Source organism: Phyllobates terribilis, unplaced genomic scaffold (genome assembly GCF_046119375.1).
Source record: "Phyllobates terribilis strain yellow unplaced genomic scaffold, ASM4611937v1 Scaffold_9__5_contigs__length_417890890, whole genome shotgun sequence".
NCBI classification, from domain to species: domain Eukaryota; kingdom Metazoa; phylum Chordata; class Amphibia; order Anura; family Dendrobatidae; genus Phyllobates; species Phyllobates terribilis.
The window spans coordinates 279,989,338-280,001,516 of record NW_027362769.1 but is presented as its reverse complement, the minus strand read 5'-3'; the positions used below and the strand labels follow the sequence as shown (position 1 = coordinate 280,001,516).

The 12,179-nt window shown below is 43.3% G+C and overlaps 1 protein-coding gene across 3 annotated transcripts in view; it reads left to right on the top strand.

Annotated features, from left to right (window-relative positions):
* VPS16 (VPS16 core subunit of CORVET and HOPS complexes) overlaps nt 1-7,204 on the top strand; it is a 334,351-nt gene extending 327,147 nt beyond the window's left edge. For 2 of the 3 annotated variants that reach the window (XM_073647833.1, XM_073647834.1), the window contains exon 23: nt 6,846-7,204. In XM_073647833.1, the coding sequence (XP_073503934.1) occupies nt 6,846-6,990 (145 nt within the window). In that variant the 3' untranslated portion in view covers nt 6,991-7,204. The remainder of the gene's footprint in view (nt 1-6,845) is intronic. The other variant, XM_073647832.1, reaches the window with a different exon arrangement.
* Nucleotides 7,205-12,179: the final 4,975 nt, after the last annotated feature.

Here is a 12,179-nt window from a genome sequence, read left to right as displayed (position 1 = left end):
TCAGCCACAGTTTTGTGCACGCCTAAAAAGAGGGATACCACTGGAACAGAGGCCAAACTGAGTCCAAAGTGTCTCCGTCTGCCTCATTAAACTGAGTGGTTCCATCAGGGGTTTCATCACATTTTTGTGGGATTTACATGGAAACCCCGTTGTAAGTGCTCAGCATAGAACACAAGAATGTAATCCCAGCCTTATACTGAAAGCGATCAAAAAATGTTATGTACCCCCAAATAAAAACCCTAACTTAACACGCAAAAAACAAGCGCCCACTCGTCTGTCACTGGAAATATAGGAGGTTCCCACATTACTGGTAGAACAAAGACTCTGGAAAAGCTACATGGTTCTCACCCTCTCAAATAAAATCTAGTGAAATCTTTGCTCCCAAATCCAAATATCCCCCACCTTTTATGCCCCACTGTGCCTAAACCGCAGTAAGTGGCCACATGTTTGGCATTATTATAGTGGGTAGAGCCCAATTAACAATGTACGGGGTGTGTCACCAGAAGCACAATAAGGGTATGTGCACACGATGCAGAAATGAAGCAGAAAATTTCTGCATCATTTCTGCATCTCCCTGGCAGAAAAAACGCATGCAGATTGTGCATGCGTTTTTCCTGCAGAATACATGCGGATCCACATGCGTTTCCGCATGCAGATTGACAAGCGCTTTCCAGGCGATCTTAGCATCACCTGGAAAGTGCTTGATAACTAGGTCACACTATATAAATCCATGCAAACAGCATGGATTTATATAGTGTGACCCGAGAGAGTGTATATACTTACCTCCGATGGCCCGCGCTGTCCTGCTTTACACTCCGTTCTCCCGGCTGCCGGCAACTTTGAATTGAAAGACCTGCCGACGTCAGCGTCACGTGACCCGTCACATGACTCTGACGTCACCGCAGGTCCTACAACTCACTGCAAGTGCCGGGAACCAAGCGGGAGCGCTGCGCGGGCCGACAGAAGGTAAGAATACATTTATTTTTTATTTTATTCTTCTTTTTACAGCTTTTTTAATGGTACCTGGGTGTGGATGAGACTCTCCTCTCCTCCACACCCGGGTACCATCCGCACATTAGAACGCACCAATTACGCAAGTACAAATGCTGTCTTGCGGAATTGGCGCGTTCTAATGCAAGTCAATGGCGGCGAAATCGCCGCGTTTCCGCAAAATTAATTGACATGCTGCGGATTTTTGACCGCAGCGTTAACGCTGCGGAAAAATCCGCATCATGGGCACAGCACATGCGGATTTCCATTGGGGAACATTGCTTCCCTTCTACCATGCGTTTTTCATGCGTTTCCGCGGCGTTTACGCAACTGCAAAAACGCCGCGGAAACGCATGAAATACGCATCGTGTGAACACAGCCTTAATGTGTGATGCTGAGTCACTTATCACAGTCTAGCTGCGAGTCGGGGAAGTCAATGAGTCCGAGGTCAAGAGTCAGGAAGGTATGTCATAAACATAGGCAAAAGACAGAGGCGTAGTCAAGTAACGGTCTGAGGTCAGAATACCAGGAAGATGGCGGATCAGAGCAAAGGGGCCAGGCAAACAGATGGTCAGAACGAGGTCCAAGGTCTGGCAGCAATAAATCTAAGCATGGCACAGAGAAACTAACCAGCCAAGTTAGGTATCTGAGTAATAATTAGAAACAGAGAGCACTTGATGGAAGCTCAGCACCTCCCAATCTTAGATTGGTCGGCCGAGCTGTCAATGAAAACACAGACAGTTTAGCACACCCCTGCACCAAACTGGATGACTGAGCTGTGAATCTTGACAATATGGGCACTAAACTGGCATATTTTTGAAATTCTCCAGAATAAAGCATGGCATGTTTGTTACAAAATAGTCACTGCAGCTGTAGATGACTTCATTGAGAGGGATGCTGCTGGAGTTTATGCCAGACAATAAACCAGCAGGAAGTTAACCCGAACTGTGTGTCCTGTGTCTGCCTCTGGAGAGCCGAGCAAGTCGCTTTACCACAACAGGTATATATCCACAGATAACAAAATCTACAGTATCAGCAGGGAATTTTGCTATGGTGCATTAGAGCCATCTAGTGGGCAACTGATGAAATGACAGCCTATCGATCAGAGAGACACATATGCAGTAGTGTAGTGGCTACAAATGTATCTAAAGTAAAGATTCAGCCACTCCACATGTCTATCCGAGTAGGTTGCTTATAAATCAGAGTTGCAGTACCATAGATGAGGCTGCAGACAAAGAAAACAAAGATGTAGATACACTACCTCATAAGAGAGGCTAATGTCCATTCAGTATAATATAGATTAGAAATACAGAGGATAGGTATATAAGGGAAGTATATGTGTATGAGGTAGTAAATAGTATAGTGCTGAGTGCAAAGTAATAGAAGTCAGATCTGCACTCTGGATAGAAATGCCTCACTAAGGCAAGAGATGCTGCATGGGATGAATACCTGGAAGTATAATGTGTCAGCTGGGGTAGGCTAGGGCTCTGTGTGGTCAAACAGTAGTTTCTGACGACCTATGGGGTATCACCATGTTCGGGAGAAATTGCACAATAAATTGTGGCGTCCAGTTTCACCTTTTACCCCTTATATAACTGACAAATTTGCAGCTAATAAAATACATTTTAAACACAAAAAAAAATATTTCCACATCCTAATGTTATAAAATTCTGTGACGCACCTGTCGGTTCAATATACTATACCTTTATATGAAATCCATAAGCAGTGAAGTTTCCAATATGAGGTCACTTGTGGGGGTTTCTAGCGTTCTAGCACCTCAGGGGCTCAACTAATGGAGCCCACAGTCTATTCAAACGGAATTTGCGTTCTAAAAGCCAAGTAGCGCTCCTTCCAATACAATCCCAGCCATGTGCTCAAACAGTAGTGTACAACCACATACATACAATCGTAACCAAAACTGTTGGCCCCCTTGGAATTGTTCCAGAAAATTAAGTATTTCTCCCAGAAAATTATTGCAATTACACATGTTTTGTTATACACATGTTTATTTCCTTTGTGTGTATTGGAACAACCCCAAAAAAAAACAGAGGAAAAAAAGGCAAATTGGACATAATTTCACACACAACCCCAAAAATAGACAGGACAAAATTGTTGACACCCTCAACTTAATATTTGGTTACACACCCTTTTCCAATAAAAAACTGCAATCAATCGCTTCCTATAACCAACAAGATTCTTACACCTCTCAACTGAAATTTTGGACCACTCTTCTTTTGCAAACTGCTCCAGGTATCTCATATTTGAAGGGTGCCTTCTTCCAACAGCAATTTTAAGATCTCTCCACAGGTGTTCAATGGGATTTAGATTCGGACTCATTGCTGGCCACTACAGAACTCTAGTGCTTTTTCATATATTTCTAGGTGCTTCTTGAAGTATACTTGGGGTCATTGTCCTGCTGGAAGACCTATGCCCTAGGACAGAAACCCAGCTTTCTGACACTGGACACTACATTTCGACCCAAAATCCTTTGGTAATCTTCAGATTTTATGATGCCTTGCACACAGTCAAGGTTCCCAGTGCTTGAGGCAGCAAAACAACCCCAAAACATCTTTGAACCTCCACCATTCTTAACTGTAGGTACTGTGTTATTTTCTTTGTAGACCTCATTCTGTTTTCGACAAATAGTAGAATGATGTGCTTTACCAAAAAGCTCTATCTTGGTCTCATCTGTCCACAAGACACTTTCCTAGAAGGATTTTGGCTTACTCACGTACATTTTGGCAAAATGCAAGCTATAGCTTTTTTATGTCTGTAAGCAGTGGGGTCCTTCTGGGTCTCCTGCCATAGTGTTTAATTTCATTCAAATGTCAACGGATAGTTCGCGCTGACACTGATGCACCCTGAGCCTGCAGAATGGCTTGTCTTATTTGGAACTTGATTGGGGCTGCTTATCCACCATCTGGAATTTCCTGCCTTGCAACCTATCATCACTTTTTCTCTGCCGTCCATTTCCAGGGAGATTAGCTACAGTGCCATGGGTTGTAAACCTCTTGATTATGTTGCACAATGTGGACATAGGAACATCAAGATCTCAAGAGATGGACTTGAGAACCAAAATTGCTGAACAATATCAACAATCTCAAGGTTACAAGTCCTCAGAAAGATCCCTTCTCCTATTTCTGTTCTCCATGCTTAGTATGGGATACAATGCAAAGAAAGAGTCAACTTTTGCCCTTTTTTTTCTCTGGTTTCAGGTGTGATATTCATATTGCCCACACCTTTTACTTGCCACAGGTGAATTTGAACGAGCATCACATGCTTGAAACAAAGTTGTTTACCAACAATTTTGGAAAGGTGCAAACTCTTTTGTCCGGCCCATTTTTGGGGTCTTGTGTAAAATTATATCCAATTTGCCTTTTTTTTCTCTGTTTTTTTGTGTTCCAATACACACAAAGGAAATAAACGTGTATAACAAAACATGTGTAATTGCAATAATTTTCTGGCAGAAATACTTCATTATCTGGAACAATTTCAAGGGTGTCTACTCTTTCGGCCATGACTGTATGATGCATTGCCACGTTTGGTAAAAATTGTAGAAAAAATTGCCCTGTCCATTTGCTCCTATTACCTCTTGTGTGAATTAAAACTTGGAGGCTAAAGTGAATTTTTAGCGGAAAAACTCAATTTTTTTCGATTTCTTGACTCTTATAGAATTTTGTGATGTAGTTTGTGGGTTAAAACTGCTTACCACACCCATAGATGAATTCATTATTTAGTTCAGTTTGCCAAATGGGGTTACTTGTGGCTGTTTCCGTCTTTTTTTTTTTTTTTTTTTTTTGGGCACTTCACGGGCTCTGATCATGCAACGTGGTGTCCAAATTTGCTTTCCAAAAATTAAATAGCATTTTTTGCTTTCCAAGTTTTGCCATGTTCCCAAACATTTGTTTTGACCACATATGGGGTATAAATGTGTGCAGGAGAAATTGCATAACAAATTATGGGGTTCAGTTTTCTCCTATTAGCCCTCGTGTAAATTATAAATTTGATGCTAAGGCTAAGTGCCCACGTAGCGTTTTTCAAGCGTATATGCTGCGGAATTTCCGCAGCGTAAACGCTTGTTAAACGCTAGGTAATCCGCCCCCCATGGTCCCCAAGGGGATTCCGCAAATTCTATGCCCATGCTGCGGATTTTTCCACAGCATTTATGCTGCGCTCAAAAATCCGCAGCATGTCCATTAATTTTGCGGAAGCGCGGCGTAATCACCACTATTGACTTGCATTGAGACGCACATAATCCATGTCTGTACATTTGTACTCACGGATTATATGCGTTTCAATGTGCGGATGGTACCCAGGTCTGGAGGAGAGGAGACTCCCATCCAGACCTGGGTACCATTGTACCTGTTAAAAAAAGAATAAAATAAAAAATATACATTATATTCACCTTCCGACGGCCCCCGGTCTCCTTCCCTCTGCTTGCGGGCAGGACTGAAGGACCTGCGGTGACGTCACAGTCATGTGACCGCAGACCCTTCAGTGCAGTGTCCCGCGATCAGCTGGCAGCCAGGAAGGAGCGCAGCAACACACGCCGGGCCATCGGAAGGTAAGTATCAAGGTTTATTTTTAAACATTCTCTCGGGTCACACTATATAAAATCTATGCCTTTTGCATGAATTTATATAGTGTGACCTAGTTGTCAAGCACTTTCCAAGTGATGCTAAAATCGCTTGGAAAGCGCTTGTCAATCCGCATGCGAATAACGCTTCAAATCCGCATGTATTTGGCAGGAAAAACGCATGTACAATCCGCATGCGTTTTTTCTGCCAGGGAAATGCAGAAATGCTGCAGAAATTTTCTGATTCATTTCTGCATCGTGGTTTTCACATCTAAATGTAATAACGTTTTGTGAATCACCTATAGGTTAAAAATGCTGAGTACAGCCCTAGATGAATTACTTGAGGGGACTACTTTCACTTATTGGGGGAGTTTCAGCTGTTTTGCCTTGTCAGGCACTTTGCAAGTGAGACATGGTGCCTGCAGTCTATTCCAGCCAAATTTACACTCTAAATTTCAAATGGCACTTCTTTCCTTCCAAGCACTGCCATGTGTCGAAGCAGAATTTTTTGACTATGTGTGGGATATTGCCACGCTAAAGCAGCATTTTAAAGGAAAAAAATTACATTTTTATTTTTTTCATTCCACTTTGCTGTCAGGAAATTTGTTAACCCCTCAGGCTCTACACAGGAATTAATGCAGTTTTGAATTATTTGAGGGGTGCGGTTTTTAAGTCACTTTTGGGGAGTTTCCAATATATAGGCCATTCAAAGTCCATTTAAATCGGAATAGGTCCCTAAAGAAATTGGTTTTGTAAATTTCTTGAAAAAATGAAAAACTTGCTGCTAAACTTTTAACCCTTCTAACATCCTAACAAAATAAAGTTTGAAAAATTATGCCGATGTAAAGTAGACATATGGGAAATGTTATTTATTATTTTGTTCAGCATGTCTTAACTGGTTTAAAGATGTAAAAAATTGAAAGTTTGAAAACTGCTAATTTTTCAAAGTTTTTGCAAAAATTCTGATGTTTTCACAAATAAAGGCAAAACATATCAACTTAAATTGATCACTAACATGAAGCACCATGTGTCACAAAGGAACAATGTCAAAATCACTGAAATATGTTGAATCGTTCCGGAGTTAACAGATAAAGTGACAGATTTCAAAAATTGGGCTTGGTCATTTAGGTCAAAATTGGCTCTATACCTAAGGGGTTAAACTTTGTAAGTATCTTTAGTGGCTGCAGTTATGCAGTGAGAATCTGTATAATTGGTTACAATTTTGACAACTCGGTTGATAGTTCGGTTGCTAATAATTTTTTTTCTTTTTCTGTTGTAGAGATTTAGATCAAGCTGCAGAAACTGCAATTGAACATAAAAATGAAAATGAAATGAACATGGTTCTGTCAAAATGTTCTTCGGTCATTGGTTCTTCTGCAGCTGAGAAGATTGAGCGTGCCAAGACCCAGCTACTCAAAAAGTAATCAATCTTAATAAAGAAAAACTGGTCATCACAATCCAGTGATAATGCCCTGCAGAACAACTACGAATACAGAGCCAAGACATATAGAAAGTTCGCCCTTCTGCATACTCTGTTTACAGACACAGAAAGCCAGTTGTAGCTTGGAAAAGAAAAAGTCCATCAGACTGTATGTTCTAAAAATAAAGAAAAAGCTGAAATATAAGAAAAAAAAGTTTGTGTGATATTACTTGTGATCTCCCATCCTAGGTGTAAAGAAATTCATAACTAAATAATTTCATGTACAGATCATGTTAAAGGGGTTGTCCGGCCTTAGGCTACAAGTCACGTAGAGTGACCGCAAACTTGAGAATCCGCACATTGTGCAAACTGCACATTGTGAGGATTCTCCAGTGTCTGGAACAACGGGCGTATGCCTGCAAGTATGCAATATGTATATATCAGCCAGCATGTTGACCTGACTGCGCAGCCTCGCTCAATGCAAGTGTATGCGACGCTGGACATGTTTAGTCGGATTGTGGCAGGAAGTATGCAAATTGCATAATTGCGGCCATATGAACTGCCCTCTCCCAGTGCCTGGCCGGACTACCCATTTAACTAAAATCAAGCCTGTGTGATAGACTCTAAAGTGCAGATTTATCAGTTTTTGCTAGAATTCTGCCATAAAACTGTTTCAAATGTTGGCTCAACTTGTGTAAAAATGGCAAAAGTCAAAACATTTCTGCAACCACGAGTCCCAGCCAGCTCCAACCATGTGAAAAGTATGTGACGCTTAGCCGGAAGTAGGCTTCAACGAGTCTGTACAACAAATTCATCATAATTTGAGCCCCATAATTGGAAAACATTACAACAGAAATGTATTCCAGGCTTTTACTTGATGAATCTTTGCTCTAGTGTTTGTATGTATGTGTATATATACATATACACACATATATAAGTATGCAGCAAGGAAGGTGACTTTATCTGGGTGAGAAAGTCCAGAAAAGCTGGATATTTTTAGTGCATCTGAACGATTGTTAGAATAATAGTAGTTTGCATTTTTTTTACATCAATAGTGTGCGTGAAGAGAAGAAACTTTTTGTAAAATATCTTAAATCTTCTTGCTTCTCCTGGACCATTCACACACTCTATTCATTTGTAAATTCCTTATTTAGTGAAGACAGTTGTTCAACTCATTGGAGACATGAAATTACAGTCATGGCCAAAAGTTTTGAGAATGACACCAAAATTATATTTTCACATGATCTGCTGGCCTCTGGTTTTTATTAGTGTTTGTCTGATGTTTATATCACATACAGAAATATAATTGCAATCATATTATGAGTACCAATAGGTTATATTGACAGTTAGAATGAGTTAATGCAGCAAGTCAATATTTGCAGTGCTGCCCCTTCTTCTTCAAGACCTCTGTAATTCTCCCTGGCATGCTCTCAATCAACTTTTGGACCAAATCCAGACTGATAGCAGTCCATTCTTGCATAATCAAGACTTGCATTTTGCCAGAATTTGTTGGTTTTTGTTTGTCCACCCGTCTCTTGATGATTGACCACAAGTTCTCAATGGGATTAAGATCTGGGGAGTTTCCAGGCCATGGACCCAAAATCTCTATGTTTTGTTCCATGAGCCATTTTGTTATCACCTTTGCTTTATGGCAAGGTGCTGCATCATGCTGGAAAAGGCATCTTTGGGCGCCAAACTGCTCTTGGACGGTTGGGAGAAGTTGCTCTTGGAGGACATTCTGGTACCATTCTTTATTCATGGCTGTGTTTTTAGGCAAGACTGTGAGTGAGCCGATTCCCTTGGCTGAGAAGCAACCCCACACATGAATGGTTTCAGGATGCTTTACAGTTGGCATGAGACAAGACTGGTGGTAGCGCTCACCTCTTCTTCTCCGAATAAGCTGTTTTCCAGATGTCCCAAACAATCGAAAAGGGGATTCATCAGAGAAAATGACTTTGCCCCAGTCCTCAGCAGTCCACTCCCTGTACCCTTTGCAGAATATCAGTCGGTCCCTGATGTTTTTTCTGGAGAGAAGTGGCTTCTTTGCTGCCCTCCTTGAAACCAGCCCTTGCTCAAAGAGTCTCCGCCTCAGAGTGCGTGCAGAAGCACTCACACCAGCCTGCTGCCATTCCTGAGCAAGCTCGGCACTGCTGGTAGTCCGATCCCGCAGCTGTAACAGTTTTAAGATACGGTCCTGGCGCTTGCTGGTCTTTCTTGGGCGCCCTGGAGCCTTTTTGACAACAATGGAAGCTCTCTCCTTGAAGTTCTTGATGCGATAGATTGTTGACTGAGGTGCAATCTTTGTAGCTACGATACTCTTCCCTGTTAGGCCATTTTTGTGCAGTGCAATGATGGCTGCACGTGTTTCTTTAGAGATAACCATGGTTAACTGAAGAGAAACAATGATACCAAGAACCAGCCTCCTTTTAAAGTGTCCAGTGATGTCATTCTTACTTAATCATGACTGATCGCCAGCCCTGTCCTCATCAACACCCACACCTGTGTTAATGGATCAATCACTAAAACTATGTTAGCTGCTCCTTTTAAGGCAGGACTGCAATGATGTTGAAATGTGTTTTGGAGGTTAAAGTTCATTTTCTGGGCAAATATTGACTTTGCAAGTACAGTAATTGCTGTTAAGCTGATCACTCTTTGACATTCAGGAGTATATGTAAATTGCCATTACAAAAAATGAAGCAGTAAACTTTGGAAAAATTACTATTTGTCTCATTCTCAATACTTTTGGCCATGACTGTACATTTGCTGTATTGACACAATAAATCAAAACTTTAACTTGTTAGTTTTTTAAATGCAGCTTTCAATCTCTGACAGCGGCATTTAACACTCGCCTCCGGGGGGGAAGGTGTGTCATAACACGTGTCCACTGGCGCGCTCGTGAAATGATTGCGGGGCGCCGATGGGTTTGCCATAAGCTGAAGACCTTCATGCTTGTCATGACAAGTCTCCTGTGAAAGCTAACGTTTAGTTGGCGTTCATAGGAGATTATGACTTTTACTTTACATAGCAGTGCTAATGCACTACTACATACGAGCGTTCAGACGATTACAGGATCAAGTCCCCTAAGGGGAATATTAACCCCTTCACGACCGGTTTACGTATATTTACATAATCGGCCATGTCCCTGCATTTGATGCGTGTTCACACACTGATCTCGTATCTTTCTTCTTACTTGATGGCAGATTTAATCAGCCATCAAGTGCCTCTAACAGCATCAGCAGTTAACTAGCTAACTGCCGCTGTCAATCACCGTCAATTTAACACATGCAGACAGGAAGCACATTGTTGATCCCGCACGGATGGTTTGTTATAACAGCTGGGGGTATGCTGAAGAACCCCATGCCTGTCATCACGATCCTCCTGTGAACTCCAGCCCATGGCCTGCGTTCATAGATCATTGTGTTTTTTTGCTATACATAGCAGTGCTGAAACACTATGTATAGCATAGGCGATTGGACAATCGCAGCTTCAGGTCTTTTAAGGGGACTATTCAGTGTAAAAAAAAAAAAAAAAAAGTTTAAAAAATACACATTCAAATTACCCCGTTTTGCCCCACTAAATATAACACACACACATATTTTGGTTCAGAAATGTCCGATCTATGAAAATATACAATAATTTATTCCGATCGGTAAACAGCGTAACGAGAAAAAAACACCAGAATTACATTTTTTTGGTCGCCGCAACATTGCAATAAAAGGCGAACAAAATATCACATCATATCCACCCCAAAATGGTATCAGTAAAAACATCAGCTCAGGTGACTCACTGTGACTCCCCGACGCATGCGCAATAGAGCACTGTGCTCAGCCAAACTGGCCCGGGAGGAAACAAAGCACGCTCCCTGTGAGCCGCGCTTTGTGCATGCACCGGAGGTGAGGGAAAAAAAACGCACTTCACAGGGATCTATGGCATGCTGGGAGGGGCAAAATATGGTAAACGTGTACATAGTCGGGGAATTGGTGGAATAATAAGCATATGGGCGGGGATAGCTTGGCGTCCCGGGGACGCCAAGCCTGTCAAACGCCAAGAAGATAAAACTCGTATTTTTTGGACTATAAGACGCACCGGACCATAAGACGCACCCCAAATTTTGGGGTGGAATATAAAAAAAATATATATTTTAATAAGATGGGGTCCGTCTTATAGTCTTAATAGGTACAGTATCTTACCTGGGGGTCGGTGGAGGCAGGGTCCTTCAGGAGTCCGGTGCTCCAGCAGCGGGGAGTTATGGTGGAGCAGGATTGCAGGGCCCTCCGTTACCTCCGTCAGAAACGTGCAGCAGAGGAGATGGCTGGGGCCCGATGCCAGGCTGGGGGCCGGGGCCTGGCTGGGGCCCGATGCCAGGCTGGGGGCCGGGGCCTGGCTGAGGCCCAGTGCACGGCTGGGGGCCTGGCTGAGGCCCAGTGCATGGCTGGGGGCCTGGCTGAGGCCCGGTGCATGACGGGGGCCGGGCCTGGCTGAGGGCCAGGGCCAGTGTTTGGAGATAGGGGCCTGCCTGCGTGCCGCCGAGGTCTGCCTGGGGACTGGGACCTGTGGTGGTGGTGGCGGAAGAGGCAACAGTAAAGGAGGAGGAGGTGAAGTGCTGCGGGTGACTGGCTGGGGGCCGCGGGTGTCTGGCTGGGGTTAGACTGGATGCAGGCAGTGTCTGACTGTGTGCCGGGTCAGTGAGCGGAGGAGGAGGTGAGATGCTGCAGGTGTCTGGCTGGGGGCCGGTTGAACTGAATGCAGGCAGTATCTGGCTGCAGGCCAGGGCGGTGAGCGGCGCAGGTTTCCGGTGTGCGCGGCCATCTTCCTGAAGCTGTCATCTACAGGAAAATGGCCACCCGAGCTACAAGTCAACACGTGCGCTGGCTCGGGCGGCCATTTTCCTTCACAGCTTCAGGAAGTGACCGCGCACATCGGAAACCTGTGCCGCTCATCGCCCCGGCCCGCAGCCAGACACTGCCCGCATTCAGTTCAACCTGCGCTGGCCTGAAACACACTGCCTCTTTGTGTAGCATCATGGGAAAGTCTAAAGAAATCAGCCAAGATATCAGAAAGAGAATTGTGAATTAGCACAAGTCTGGCTCATCCTTGTGTACAATTTCAAGATGCCTAAAGGTGCCTCGTTCATCTGTACAAACAATTATATGCAAGTACAAACAAGATGGGAATGTCCAGCCTTCATACAGC